The sequence below is a fragment of the Vipera berus genome, assembly GCF_964194415.1.
Source record: "Vipera berus genome assembly, chromosome: 1".
Classification (NCBI taxonomy): Eukaryota; Metazoa; Chordata; class Lepidosauria; order Squamata; family Viperidae; genus Vipera; species Vipera berus.
The window spans coordinates 337,204,097-337,219,768 of NC_138202.1; the positions used below are offsets into that span (position 1 = coordinate 337,204,097).

A 15,672-nucleotide genomic window follows, 5' to 3' on the forward strand; every position below is an offset into this window, starting at 1 on the left:
GTTATGGAATGTGGGATTGTCCCAGTGGGGCAAGCTAACCCTACCCTGGCAGCCATAGATTGAAGTTTCTCATTTCCTGCCATAGACAGGAAACAGCCAGCACTCCCTTCTACCACCACAGCCCCCCTTACTGTGGGAATACAAATGATTTTTCATTCTGATTTTTGTGAAGACAAATGCAAGATGATTTAGACTTCCCTAAATTGATGCTCTCCAAAGGCATTTGAATGCAGGAGCACTTGTTATCTTTTTAGTGTTTTTCGCACTTTAATATAGATTAATTTCAATTCCCAGATTTCCTCAGCCTGCAATAAGATATAGGCTGGATTCACACAACATCCTCAACACTTTTTCATTGTGTAAAAGCAACTGTTAGATTTTTTAAAAAAATAAAGCTTGCCAAGTATGTGGTAGAAACATGACATATGGAAGATATGAGGGCTGGGCCGACTGTTGTAAATTGTAAAGCAATTAAAAGTAATATGTAATGTTATTCATTCTCTCCTGTTCCAAAGATTATGTCAGGTTGTATTATGGTAAAACCTTATCTAAATCTCTGGTAATTTACATGATGTACTTCATTTCTGGAGTCCTTTTAGAATCATGTGCTAAACAGTCCGGTACATGTAAAATAGCCCAGTTGTTCAAAATCATCTAGATTTGCTTTAGAAAAAAGTGTTCCATAACTTTTTTTTAATCCCATTTATATCCGGCCCTTCTCCGAAGACTCAGGGCGGCTTACAATTTTAAGCACACCAATGTGCTTAGCAATAGCCTTCATTCTATGTATATGCCTGCTTATTAAGGCTTTCGCCCCTTCCCAAGCGACATTATTACAAAGTCAGCTTATTGCCCCCAACAATCTGGGTCCTCATTTTACCTACCTCGGAAGGATGGAAGGCTGAGTCAACCTTGAGCCTGGTGGGACTCGAACCTGCAGTAATTGCAGGCAGCTGGTGTTACTTGAGGAGGCATTAGCCCACTGCTCCACCAAGGCTGTTACTTTAGAGGGACTAAGTGAACCAATGTGACTGTCATAATAATGCCTGTATTCACACAACAGGCACAATCAGAGATTTAAATACTTAATACAGGTAGTCCTTGACTTATGACCACATTTGAGCCCAAAATTTCCATTGCTAAGTAAGACAGTTAAGTGAATTTTGCCCCATTTTATGACCTTTCTTGCCATAGTTGTTAAGTAAATCATTGCAGTTATTAAGTTAGTAACACAAGTTGTGCCCCATTGACTTCGCCTTGTCAGAAGGTCACAAAATGACCCTGTGACGTTGCAACCAGTATAAATACGTGCCAGCGGTCAAGCGTCTGAATTTTGATCACGTGCCCATGGGGTCGCTACAAAGGTGGTGAGTGTGAAAACCAGTCCTAAGTCATTTTTTTTCCAGTGCCATTGTAACTCTGAACAGTCACTAAATGAATGGTTGTAAATTGAGGACTACCTGTAGTTGTATCTATCTAACATGCTGTATGTGTTTTGTGTTAAGGGCAGCTTAATATAGTGTGTAACGCCAGTCCTTATTACTTGTGAGAAAGCAGAAAATAGATTAATTCAGTAACCAAGTTTAGCACATTACGACAATACAGTTATTGAGAGATGAAGAGTAAAACTTAACTCAGAAATAAATTCTTCAAGAACGTTCTCACAACTCTCTACCTTCTTCACTCTGTTCTTTCTGCAGGCTGAAAAGAAAGCTAAGGTAATTGCTGGAATGAATGCTGTGGAAGAAACACCACGGAGCGAGCCTCAGAAGGAGGAGGAAGCTAGCCCACCTGCCTCACAGCAGCCAACTGACCCTGCTTCTCCCAGCGTGGCTACTACCCCAGAGCCTGTGGGGCCTGATGCTGTAGACAAGAGCATATCCAAGTCAGCTGATGATGAGCCGGAATATGAGGTGAATCAGAGACAGAGTTCTGCTCCCCGAAGATTGTTTTCCCACCATTCTCGTTCTTGAGGCATCCCTAGGTAGCTTTTTCCTGTCTCCAAACAGCATTTGTGTTTGTATTACTGCTAGTTGAATTAAAGGGGAAAAATGGCTAAGAAGTGCTACCTTTCCCATCAAAAGTGCCATGCTGGTGGGAGAAACTGTCCCTATTGATTCCTTTTTTATCCACTGAAGCTCCGGCTAGATAATAGATGCAGTGAATATTCCAGGGGTAGGCAACCTTGGCTCTTTTATGACTCATGGACTTCAACTCCCAGCTGGCTCAGGAATTCTGGGAAATGAAGTCCACGAGTCATAAAAGAGCCAAGGTTGGCTACCCCCTGGAATATGCAGTGCAGATGGAAGAGCCTGAAGTGGACACATGAATAATGATGATGAAGGGCAAGAAAATGGAAGAGAAGAATAGACTTAAAAAGTTTGTTTTACATAGGGGTTGTGAGGAAGAACCTACAGGAGAAGAAAAGGGAAAAAAATGTGGAACAAATAAAGAAGAGGCCAAAGTCTGGATCTAGGAAATAGCTGAAGTTGAGTGGGTAAAGAAACAGGATGGCACTTGTAGACGAGAGTGAACTTTAAGAGGGCTAATGAGAAGTCAGATCTTTTCACGTAGCTATTGACACTGTCAGAAAACGTTTGACACTGTTAGAAAAGTCAGCAGGTGAATGTCTTATCTGATTCAGAAAAGTGAAAAATAAATAAATAAAAAAAATTCCTGCCCATCTGCTTTTTCCTCCTGTAAAGTTTTTCCAAGGCTCATCTCCTTGCCCTTCCCATTTCCTAAATTCTGTTCCAGCCACATTCAGGTTTCTTCCAAAGCATTGCTTGCTCACCTTGTTTATATATGTTATATCTGTTCTTCAGCATGTTCTCTGTGAATCATGCACATGGGATTAATAACTGTGCCACAGCCTTCATAAAAATCATCCAAAATTAGAGGTTTTAGTAGAAGCCCCGGCCATCATTGACTGAGTATTTACATGTGATTCCCTTCAATTTTTCCAGTCACTATAATGATTTGCTTATTTTTTTCTTTTCAACGGCAGGATGGCCGGGGGTTTGGGATCGGGGAGCTGGTGTGGGGAAAACTGCGTGGATTCTCCTGGTGGCCAGGCCGCATTGTTTCCTGGTGGATGACTGGCAGGAGCCGGGCTGCTGAAGGAACTCGCTGGGTCATGTGGTTCGGTGATGGGAAGTTCTCTGTGGTAAGTGACTGAGCTCAAGGTGGGTTTTCTGAAAAGGTCCCAAACTGAAAGAAAAAGACTGCTTTTTCTTATGAACCTGCTTCTTTGTATGAACAGTCCTCCTTGTGCTCTTACTTTATTATTTTATCTATTTTATGTCTAATATTTATATGCCAACTTTCAACTACTGAAAGCAATCCTTGTATAATTAACATTAAAACATTTTAAAATCCAGCTGAAAATAGCATAGCAGCTCATTTTTGTGCTAAAGGTAGCAGATAAAACTGCCCACTGAAGAAGTTTTCCTTTGGGGCAAAAAGGACTTTCTTTAGCTGAATATTATAATATCTTGACATCACACCTGAGTGCGCCCCCCCTACACACACACCCATGTCTTTATGCCTATTTAGAGGTAGGTGTCACACCCTGGACAATCTCTTATACCTGTGATGCTGCAGATTGGAACATAGTGCTTCAGAGGTTGAATTCAGAAGCCTGATCAGTCAAGGTTTATTAGAACATTGGAAAGTACAACCTGTTAACAACTTAAGGAGTCTCTTAGGACTTGGAGTATTCAAGACTGCATACAATTCTGAGACTTCAGGTTGTTTATCTGTGCCATAAGCTTTAGTTTACAAGCTGTGCTTCCTGGATTAATACAATGTGCTAAGCCAGAATGAAAGTAACCACATTAGGGTTTACTACAATGTGTGAATTTAGCCATTGTTTATTCAGCACTTTGTTCCATAACTACGAGTATAGTCCAGTTTCTGAGTCTCAAATTAATCAGCAGTTTTTTTAAGGTTTTTGTTGTTTCTAAAACTGTGATATGTGTGGTGCCACAATCACAAAACAGTAATATAATACTGTTACAATATAGTAAGGATTTGCAAGTTTTGCAATACTACAGTCCCCTAAAATATAAAACATGATTTAATTGTGGTTAGAACTGGCAAGAAATAAATATATTACCTCCTTTTAATAATTATATTTAATGGATGGATGGATTAAAATGATGATAGAACTTTATACAGGAAAACCTTTCCACTGGAAATAAAAAAACAATGAAATTTGAACTTTGAAATTTTAATGGGAAATAACGGTCAGCTTTCTTTTTTTTTTTTTTTTACAATTCACTTAAATTTTATTTTGAAAACAGCCGTTGTCATTTTTCATTCCTCATTTATTTTGTATTGATATTTCTATTTGTAGCAGCAATTATAAGAAACCCTGAGTCACAAAAATAAGAAGTTATTGGCTTTTATCAACACTCCGATAGAAGGTTTATCTTTAGCTTTTACGTTTCCATAAAAAAAATTATATTTCGAAATCCTAGTGATTTAAAATAAAGGGTAAATATTTTTGAATGTTATTAATTTGTATACTTTTGCAGATTATTGATGTGTTAATGCATGTTACACTGTTTCTGTGAGGTGGGAAAAACTGTTTAACAAAATGATTATGAGTGTAAAAGAGAAATGTTTTGTTTCAAAGAAAAAGCAAAAATGTCATGTTCTCTTGTTTGCTAAATTACTGGATCAGCCATGGTTTGGCAGAAAGAAAACCTAGAACTTACTTTGTTGTTCTTGGTTTTGACTAAAAAAAAGCCCACGAGTCATAAAAGAGCCAAGGTTGCCTACCCCTGGGATATCCCATCAACCCAGTTGACTTCCCAATCTTCTCAAGCTTGTAAATTAAGAATCAGTATCAGGCTAGTGAAAACCATTATGTAAATGTTGAATAAATATCTCCCTATCCAAGTAGAGAAGGGTCAGATTTCCATTGAGTTGAAAAGGTGTGGGAAATAATCTGTATTGGAAAAAATAAAGTATAATTCTGTTCTGATCCGGGAATCTAGCAACTGCAAATCAATGGAATTTTTAAAAGGATCCAACAGAAAATATAAAGTAAATATAATTTAATTTAATTTTAATTTAATTTAATTTTTATACTGCCCTTCTCCCGAAGGACTCAGGGCGGTGTACAGGGCAATACAATAAAATACAATATATAAAAATTAAAAAAATATTAAATACTGCAGCCCAATTCAATAAATTAATACAATAGTGTTAAAATACCCCTAAACCCATCAGACTGATTATGGCCAATCACAGGATGCGACAAACCTAAAACTAATTTTAAGAGCTCAACAACACAGATGCCCTGAAGGCAGAAATTTAATACTCCTACGTTATGTGAAGAAAATAAATATAATTACACAACGCTTAAACAAAGATTAAGTTTAGCACAGTTCTAATCAAAGATTTAAAGAGAAACAGAGCATTGAATCAGATTTTGCTCCTTCCGATTCAGTGTATTTAAACTTCTTTTGTAGAAATTTTTAATTTAAATCTGCTGAAGGAGAATGGTCCCAGTTTTCTCTTTTATCTCTGCCTCCTCTGTCTTCTTTCCCTTTCCTAAGAGAACTGCCTGCAGTCTCTCAAAAGCTGCTTCTTCCTGAAGAGGGAGGAGTTGGGGTAACTCTGCCTTTTCCTTACATGTGTGAGAGAAATATTTATTTGATATATCTGACTCTGTCTGGTGTGACCAGCAGGAAAAAAAAGACTGCAATATTGGGAATAATATCTGTGCTCGACGGGTTCAGGATGGATGAAATAACTGCATTAAGTATATGCAGTATATATTTTGTGAGACCCATCCTGCTCCTTAAATTCACCACTGCAAAACATTTTTTTGGGGGAAAAAATAAACTTTTAAAAAGGAAAGTAATGTGTTGCGCAGTCCTCCATTCTGTTTCCCACTTCACTCTAGAGCCTTCTGTGAGGCTGTGGAGGAACCAGCCTTAAGAGTCTCGTGCTATTCATAGGGAAGAAACAAGTTGGTATCGTTTTCCTCATCTCTTTGTTCCGGCAGGTCTGTGTGGAGAAACTCCTTCCACTCAGCTCCTTCGCTAGCGCCTTTCACCAGGCCACATATAACAAGCAGCCCATGTATCGAAAGGCCATCTATGAAGTATTGCAGGTAAGCACTACCTTTGTCATTCCTCTGGGACTTGTTTTCCTGGTAGTCTTTCCCCTGTAGTGACTAACTTCTGTGGTGGAATAAGGATATCGGCAGGACATAAGGTGGACTGCTCATAGATGGACAGAAATAATCTTCAAAATTGTCCCATCTGTCCCATCTCAGATTGGCTATCCCAGAGAAAGAAAAAGGAATATCCTTTCATTGCTCACTGTATCCTTATGCAACGTGTGCCATTCAACAATTTGAGGTAGTTATAATCATAATCATAATAGTAAAGTTGGAAGGGACCTTGGAGGTAATCCAGTCCAACCCCCTGCTCAGGCAGGAAACCCTATACCATTTTAGACAAATGGCTGTCCAATCTCTTCTGCAAAACCTCCAGTGTTGGAGCATTCACAGCTTCTGGAGGCAGGTTGTTCCACAGGTTAATTGTTCTAACTGTCAGGAAGCTTCTCCTTAGTTCTAGAAGCAAGCAAAGCTTTGCATTAAAAGAGAAGGCAATAAAAATGAGAAGAGAAAGGAGGGGAAACTCAACACTTTTGGGGAAACATGAACAATCCCACAGAGAGGGCCTCCTCAGGGTGCCACCGGTCAGAGAATGTCGTCTGGTGGCCCCCAGGGGGAGGTCCTTCTCTGTGGGCGCCCCGGATTTATGGAATCGTTTGCCGGTTGAGCTCTGGATGGCGCCCGACCTTCGCTCCTTCCAACGCGATCTGAAGACTTATTTGTTCGAACAAGCCGGCCTGGCCTGATGGGGGATGGGTTTGGATTTTATTGTTGTTTTAAATGTATTTTAACCTATTGTTGTAACTTGGGCATCTCGTTTAATTCTTTCTTAATTTTTGTATTTTTGTACTTTTATATGTTTGCCCTGTTCACCGCCCTGAGTCCTTCGGGAGAAGGGCGGTATACAAATAAAATTATTATTATTATTATTATTATTATTATTATTATTATTATTATTATTATTATTATTATTATTATTATTATTATTATTATTATTATCTTGCTTTGGGGAAAATAGCTTCCTCCAGTATTGTCTTGGTCGGATTCACTGATTCAAAAGAATGTAAGAAATATGTTGAGATTGGGGAACATCATTTTTGTTTGTGTAAAATAGTGGTTAAGGTCTTAGACCAGGAACAGGAAACCAAGCTCAAGTTCCATTTTGATAATGGAATTCAGGGATCACCAGCTTAACCTATCTGAACCTATCCATCTGTTATGGGGATTAAATTAAAGAAGATTCTGTGGGCGTGACCTTTACTCTGAGAGAAAAAGTAGGATGCAAATACAATAAAATAAATTATGAAGCTTGGGAAAGACATCTGTACAAGCTGAACACCATTCATTCCAGAATCAGTTGGCCCTTCTGCCCGTCTGTCTCCCCTCCAGGTGGCCAGTAGCAGATCAGGCAAGATCTTTCCATCCTGTCCAGAGAATGATGAAACAGACACATCCAAAGTGGTAGAAATCCAGAACAAACAGATGATTGAATGGGCCTTAGGAGGGTTCCAGCCATCTGGCCCAAAGGGATTGGAGCCTCCTGAAGGTAAAGAAATGGAGCTAAATCATCACAGCTCCCAAAGCCCCTTATTCTAGAATGGAGCTGGGATAACAGGCGGTTTGGGCCAATTTGTCTCTGGGTGTGGTAGAGTCCTGTCTTCTGATAGCAGGATTCCACAGGACCAGAACAATCAGATAAACAACTCTTTGGAGGTAGCACACTGTCATGTTTCACAAAGTCTGATGACAGACAAGCCTCCAAATCAAAAGAGTCAAAGTTTGATTTCCCACCCTGCTTATCTTGCTGCCCACTGATGTACTTTTTTCTGCCATCTCAGAGGAACGCAACCCCTACAAGGAAGTTTACACGGACATGTGGGGAGAACCAGAAGCTGCTGCCTATGCCCCTCCTCCACCAGCCAAAAAACCAAGAAAAAGCACAGCTGAGAAGCCTAAGGTCAAGGAAATCATAGATGAGCGCACCCGAGGTATACCTGGGGCAGAATGGAATGGGTAACTTGGAGGTTGTTGGCTGTCCCAGCTAATCTCCACGTTTAACTTTTTTTCTAATCCCAAACTATATCTGAGGGTAGACAGTCAAAACCACTACGTACTTCTATCTCTCAAGGTCCTATCTTACTGCTGTTTGTGGGACCATTGGGGCATGCTGTAGTTCCCCCCACTGCAGAAAAGGCGAAATTGAAAGTATTAAAAAATTCTAATTTTTGTCCTCAACAAGTCTACACTTCACATAAAGTAAGATATAGGGCTTCCTCATGTTCATCCGTTTTTTGGAGGGGCAGTGCATGCCGTTCTTATCTGTACAGTTGGTCTTTTCCCCCATGCCCCAGTCTTTTAATTTCACCTTTCCCCATATTGCAGCTCACCTGTTTGTTTCTCTTTTCCTGTCTTTCATTGAATTATCATAAAAACCCATTCCAAAGCTCAACTTGTCCTCCATTTTCTAACTTGAGAACTTAACAGGCCTTTGTAAGAAAAATAAAACCCAGATAAAGGGTAACTCTTGGGTAGAAATAGCTACAAATAACTCATGAATTTCATCCTGATCTAAGGTAGGTATGAGCAATTTTCTGGGGGCCAAATTCCATATTAGCCTCATAGTAAAGGTAAAGGTAAAGGTTCCCCCGCACATGCGTGCTAGTCGTTTCCGACTCTAGGGGCCGGTGCTCATCTCTGTTTCAAAGCCGAAGAGCCAGCGCTTGTCCGAGGACATCTCTGTGATCATGTGGCCGGCATGACTAGACGCCAAAGGCGCACGGAACGCTGTTGCCTTCCCACCGTAGTGGTCCCTATTTTTCTACTTGCATTTTTACGTGCTTTCGAACTGCTAGGTTGGCAGAAGCTGGGACGAGAAACAGGTGCTCACTCTGTTACGTGGCACTCGGGATTCGACCCGCCAAACTGCTGACCATCTGATCGACAAGCTCAGCGTCCTAACCCACTGAGCCACCGCATCCCTTTTAGCCTCATATAGCCTGCCAAAAATTATACTTAAAAATGGATGGAACCAGAAAAATGTAGATAGATAAAAGGAGAGAATGATGGGGCCTCCCATTCTCCAAGACTACATTTAGTCTAATTCTCTAATACAAAGGCAATATTTTTCTTGTTTTCACTAGTTCCGGAACTGGACTCCGTGAAAATATTAATAAACAGAAGAAAATATTTGCTGTGTTCACCCAACACACTTAACCTGATAATAGATTTACTATCAAGGCTGTACAGGTCATAGAACCATAAGTTAATTACACTGCCAAGATTCATTTAACAAGGCACAAAAAACATAACTAAGTTAACATTAACCTAGTCCAAATATTGTATGATTACATCAGTTGTGCCTAGTTAAGCTATTCTCTTGTTGATGTGAACTAAACTGCCTTCTCTTTTTTCATCTTTAATATTAGAATTTGTTCTAATTGGAATTCACGTAATTCTTAGGTCCAAAATCAGCATATTGCGTCACCAGCATTTTTCTGCAGCAAATGCTAAGTTAAGGCTTTGGTTCATGGACACAGGTTAAGCCTTTCTAGTTGCCCTCAATTTCAACTATATTTATTGATTCTGTGGCATTTCTTGATTGCCTATTTTAACAAATTCTTTTGCTGTTTTAGAACGTCTTGTTTATGAGGTTCGACAGAAATGCAGGAATATTGAAGGTGAGGTTAAGCAAATACATTCTTTGTCCTTCCCCATATTAAAGTATGCATGAGGCATGACAACCAATCCCTACTCCGCTGCAAGCATTTTTGTCCAGAATTCAAAGTGATCACCACAGCTGCAGTTCAGCAGTTGGCAAATGGATCCTTCTGCCATTAGAGTTTGTAGACTCTGGGCATGCTTGAAACATATCGCAAATGAAATCATTAATAGCAAATCAAAAAGCTGCCCAGCACTTTCACAGTTGAGCGTAGGGAAGGCCTTTTGTGGATCACATCTGTCTAATGGAAAAGACCAGGATGATCCATGCTCAGTTGAGTCTATTGCAGTGTGTGGCTTTGACAGAGGAGAATGCTGCCCTTGAGTCAGAGGGGATAGAGAGGGGTATCTTTCTTTCTCAGTAGCCCAGGGTTATGCATCTCCTTTCTTTCCTCACTTACCAACTACACCACTTCTCAGATATCTGCATTTCCTGCGGAAGCCTGAATGTCACCCTGGAACACCCTCTCTTCATTGGCGGAATGTGCCAAAACTGCAAGGTAAGAACAGACGGGACACAGAAGCAACCTGGGAGTGGAGAAAGAACAGAGATGGAAGGGTGACTTTGGGACTGGTGGGGCACTCAACTTGTGAAATACAGAGACTATAGAACTACAAAAGGACAAAGGCAATCAAGGCAAAAGGAAAGAAAACCCCTTACTGGAAAAAAAAAATTTCCCCAAATTCCTGTCGTGTTTCAAATACTTTCCTCCTTGGAGGACATTATAATCCAGTCAGACAAAAGCTGATCATAGCAGTTAACTGCTTTGTGATTAGCCCTTGTCTGAGGGTTACATATTTTTTCCCCAGAGCAAGTACCAAATCTGCTCCCACTGGATTTCTGAGTGCAGATAGCAACATCTACTGGGTTGCTTTTTGTTCTATGTGTGTAAGATAAGATTTAAAAAACACTTGTGGTTAGTGTGTTATAAAATACTTTTATGATGGGAGAAACTAATTTCCATGGAGCTTATAAGAAGTATTCCTCACCTTTGTTTCCTTAGAACTGCTTTTTGGAATGCGCCTATCAGTACGATGATGATGGCTATCAATCATATTGCACCATCTGCTGTGGTGGCCGTGAAGTCCTTATGTGTGGGAACAACAACTGTTGCAGGTGAATCAAGTGGTGGTTTAGAAAGATTGCATCTTTGTCCCCCTAAACTATAACCTAGGAAAGGAAAAGAAAAATGGGATCAAGACAGTTTAAAGGCAGGCTTAAGAACAAGGGATTGCGAAAATGTATTTGGAATGAAGTGGTTTGACTAGAAGTATGCTCAGCTTGACTTTTCAGTATTTTCAGCCAATCAAAGCCTGAGTGATTCTGGCACCAAGAGAATATGCTGGAGTTCCAGAAGGGCCCAGACTGCCTAAATCAAAGCCGTTGTTTGTTGAATCCTGAGCTGAGCACGTTCCACACGTAGCATTAATTATTTTGGTTTGCAGATGCTTTTGTGTAGAATGTGTGGACTTATTGGTGGGTCCTGGGGCTGCTCAGGCAGCTATCAAGGAGGATCCCTGGAACTGCTACATGTGTGGCCACAAGGGCATCTATGGCCTGCTCCGGCGACGAGAAGACTGGCCCTCACGCCTTCAGATGTTTTTTGCCAACAATCACGATCAAGAGTTTGTGAGTTCAGCATGGATTGGGGGTGGGGACGGGGACAAAGAGAAACTTTTGATACTAGAAGAACTCGGAAGGCAAGAGAAATCTGCAAGTATTCTCAGGTTTCTCTTGTTGCTCGCAGCCCCCTAGCGTATTAGCTACCTGAACCCGTCAGCCAGTGGCTGTTGAGCCCCCAACTCTTGAGAAACTCGGGAGCCTTCTGTTCCCTCCCTGTGGTGACAGTTGCCACAGTTTACACTCTAACCGTTTTATGCTGCCACTTTGCTTTTTGCAGGATCCACCAAAGGTTTACCCTCCAGTCCCTGCTGAAAAGAGAAAGCCCATCCGGGTGCTGTCACTTTTTGACGGCATTGCCACAGGTGAGTTCTGACCCTCCTAATATCGGAAAAGAAGTGGTAGAGTGAACGCCACATGGGAGCGATAGTAACATCATGGTTTTCGTTTTCCAGGACTCCTTGTGCTAAAGGATTTGGGCATCCAGGTGGATCGATACATCGCATCTGAGGTGTGTGAAGATTCTATCACAGTTGGGATGGTCCGACACCAGGGCAAGATCATGTATGTTGGGGACGTCCGCAGTGTCACTCAGAAACATGTACGTGGAGCTTTGATGGGGAGGCTTCCTTTGGCTTGTGTAACTGAGGCTAGCACAGCCCCAGATGCATCCTCCTCCTGCATCTGACTGTTAAATCTCCATATGTTACAGATACAGGAATGGGGCCCCTTTGACTTAGTGATTGGAGGGAGCCCCTGCAATGACCTCTCCATTGTTAATCCTGCCAGGAAAGGCCTTTATGGTAAGTGCTACCATCCATCTCTTCTTTGGTTTATCCAGGACATGTTGTTTTAAAGCAGTCGATCCAGAGGTAAGGAACTGTGGTCCTTCAGAAACTACTTAACTTCACAGCATCCTTTGATTATAGTCATATTGATTGCAATTAATGGGAAATATAGTTTGCCAGCACCTGGAAATTAAAATACATTTCTCTTCTGTGTTACTATCTCAGATACCCTGAGGATTGGAAAATATATCCATGTGCATGTTGCTCCTTAGCACATTGAGTACTTATAAGAAATCTAATAGGACTGCAAAGCTGGCATTAGTGACTAATCTATGAGATTAAACAAACGGTATTTCAAAAAGATGCCTGTGAACCATGGAGATAAAAATCTTGAGCAATGTAAAGAGAAATTGATGTAATTGAGTAACACACAACTGAGAAATCAAGTTAAGCCTATGATCAGGGCACTACTTTTACTTTATATTGTCATATCTGAAGGAGATAGATCCTCTTCAGCGCTTTAAAAAGTCCCTACATTCTATAAGTCAGATTTTTAATGGTTATGAAGAGGAAACTGTTGGCCTGTGTCTCTCAGTTCCTCTTGCAAGAATCCACCTTTCCTTGCCTTTGCTTTCCTATAACCCAGAGGGGACAGGGCGACTCTTCTTTGAATTCTATCGTCTCCTTCATGAGGCCAGACCCAAGGAGGGAGATGACCGACCTTTCTTCTGGCTGTTTGAAAATGTGGTGGCCATGGGCGTCAGTGACAAAAGGGACATCTCTCGCTTCCTAGAGGTGAGGTGAGGTGAGGGGCTTTCCCCGTAGCCAGTCTTGGAATGTTTCTGGGTAGAAGAGCAAGTCTTGCTGGCCAAGTGGGGTGGGGGGAATGGGACCATGGCCAAAAAGATGGGATGGGTTTTGGGCAAAGCAGCGTCACTTTTTAGCCACCCTCTCGCTTCCTCCTGGCAAAATCTGTATTACTGCCATCTTATCTCCCAGGTCTAGGCAATCCTTCCTGCCACTGGAAGACTTTATCTAGCCCGACTAGATAAAGAGGAAAGGCAAATTGTTGGAAAAGATAGGTTTTTAAATTAATGAAGAAAGTTAAAACCACATTATCTTGTGTAAAGAGTAAATCAAAATACACAATTCATTCTACGTTTTATGGGCCCAGCTGACAAAGCTCCATACTATTCATAGCCCATATTGTTCAGGACTGTGTGATGTCATTGGAAAATAATGCATGGACACGCAGAGAAATTACTTCCAGCCATTGCTTCTGGCATGAAACTGCTTGCTTGCTTTGCCATTATCCCATATTTTGATCATACATGGCACAGCAACACGGGAGGCCCTTCAAGCCATCCTCAAGAGAATATAACACCTCACCATTTTACACAGTAAGCTTGGGTTAATCTCCCTCCAAATCATTCAGCCCTAACCTTATGGTCCCTGGATTTGGGATGGACTGAGATTAAAGCTGTTACTCGGATACAATAACATAAATTGTCCATTTATGCAAGCTTAATACTTGATGATTACATGTACAAATTCATGTTGTTTTCTTAGAACACTTTAGAGAACAGTATAGAAGCCAGTAGCATCTTCTGGGATTTTTTTTTAATTCCTGTCTACTCCAGTATATATACATACATGAGATGATACATAGTTGTAGCCCTGATTGTAAGGAACCAGAATGGCCAGGATTGTGACTGAAGTAACAGAATGTGGGGAGCAGGGAAAATCTTGGAAGGTTCAGATGGCCTTGAAGAAGCCTGCAAATCACCTGTTGCAAACTTCAAGAAGTAGCCTCATTTTGATACCCTATGGTGTGACTTTCCTCGCCTCTCTCTTTCTTACAGTCCAATCCAGTGATGATCGATGCCAAAGAAGTCTCTGCAGCCCACAGAGCCCGGTACTTCTGGGGAAACCTGCCTGGCATGAACAGGTAAGTTATAAGCATAAGCTACCCACCCAGGCATCAACTGCCATTAGATGAGTCGCTGTTTTGTTAAAAGTATGAACCTATTCAACTCTTGATGCTTTTGTATGTGAAGAATTGCTTGGTTGGATTCTCTCATTACCCTTGTCATATCTGTTAAATAGCTTTAAGATGTGTGGACTTCAATTCCCAGAATTCCCCAGCCAGCTGCCAAGGTTGGTCGCCTTGTGGTGAGATGAGTGGCAAATAAATTTTAAAAAATAAAAATAAATAAGGTTGAGAAACATTAATCTAGTGTCTATATTTGCATGAATTTGATTCTTCTATGGTTTTATTATTTTTAATAAAAGAGAATATCTAGGTCAGGATTGAACTGTGGAGTTCTTGGTGCTTTCTGAGTTTGGTTGTTTGCTTGCAAACTTTCAGTACCCAACTAGGTGAGGTTGCTATTTCTGTTGTGATTTCTCAAACCTCGAATCAGCTTCAATATATTTTACTAATAATTCTGTAGGTGTGAACAAATATTTTATCAGGATAACTTATTTATTTTTATTTATTTATTTAGCAAATGTATATGTTATACGGGTGTTATGGGTATGCTGTCATATTTTGACCAGTTCAGGATAGTTTTGATACAGCACGAATAAAAACACCTAAATGTAAATGACAATTTTATGAAGATAGGGCCAGATCGCTTATCTACATTGAGAGCTTATCACCAAGGGATTGCTTCTGCCTTTTGAAAGACAAGCTCGATCCTGTGTCTTGGGGGCATTAAGGAAATTTGCAGCAGGGAAAAGGAATAATACATTTCAATTTGGGAACTGAGAGAAGTATTGCACAGGCATCTCTCTACAGCTTGATTCATTACCCCGTGATAAATTTTCATAGAGATAGCAATGGGGTTGATCCTAGCCTTTACTCTAGTCCATCCTAATTCTAACACTAACCAGGAGTCAAAAATGATGGCACAATCACAACACTCCCTCCAGCTACTGGTACAGGTTTTTATACCTTTCTTATACATATGTAAATTTAAATCAAAAGGACGATGGAAACAGAGGAAGCTTTCTGAAGAGACTTTAACGTTCAAGAGATTGAGCTATTAAAAGCAATCAGGGTCATAGCTAAAGACAATTATTCAGTCTACTTATTGAGATGTAGGCACTAAACAAACAGCTTGAATGTAATTGAATGTAAACAGGAAGACTTGCAAACAAGTATACTTGTTAGGTAAAAGTCAGTAATGAGCTCCATCTGAAATAATCTCTTCAGTGCTAGGGGAAGAAGTAATGGAATAACAATGGTAAAGCAAGGAAGGAAATTCAAGGGTTCAACAAGAAGGAAGAAAGTATGTCCTTTTTTGAAAAGAGAAAAGCTATAGTAATAACAGTAGCAAGAGTTTTTACAAAGTAAAAAGCATAGGAACATGGTCCTTAGCATGGGGGGCACCATTGAGAAAACATGC

General features: G+C 40.5%; 1 protein-coding gene across 7 annotated transcripts in view; it reads left to right on the top strand.

The window, feature by feature from the left end:
* DNMT3A (DNA methyltransferase 3 alpha) overlaps positions 1-15,672 on the top strand; it is a 116,080-nt gene that overhangs the window by 94,587 nt on the left and 5,821 nt on the right. For 3 of the 7 annotated variants that reach the window (XM_081340158.1, XM_081340160.1, XM_081340159.1), the window contains 16 exons: positions 1,701-1,913; positions 3,008-3,166; positions 6,020-6,127; positions 7,526-7,682; positions 7,975-8,124; positions 9,562-9,672; positions 9,769-9,813; positions 10,274-10,353; positions 10,858-10,970; positions 11,300-11,483; positions 11,755-11,839; positions 11,930-12,075; positions 12,187-12,277; positions 12,909-13,057; positions 14,125-14,210; positions 14,369-14,419. In XM_081340158.1, coding sequence (XP_081196284.1) covers positions 1,701-1,913; positions 3,008-3,166; positions 6,020-6,127; positions 7,526-7,682; positions 7,975-8,124; positions 9,562-9,672; positions 9,769-9,813; positions 10,274-10,353; positions 10,858-10,970; positions 11,300-11,483; positions 11,755-11,839; positions 11,930-12,075; positions 12,187-12,277; positions 12,909-13,057; positions 14,125-14,210; positions 14,369-14,419 — 1,928 coding nt within the window. The remainder of the gene's footprint in view (positions 1-1,700; positions 1,914-3,007; positions 3,167-6,019; positions 6,128-7,525; positions 7,683-7,974; positions 8,125-9,561; positions 9,673-9,768; positions 9,814-10,273; positions 10,354-10,857; positions 10,971-11,299; positions 11,484-11,754; positions 11,840-11,929; positions 12,076-12,186; positions 12,278-12,908; positions 13,058-14,124; positions 14,211-14,368; positions 14,420-15,672) is intronic. The other 4 variants (XM_081340163.1, XM_081340164.1, XM_081340161.1 and 1 more) reach the window with 3 other exon arrangements.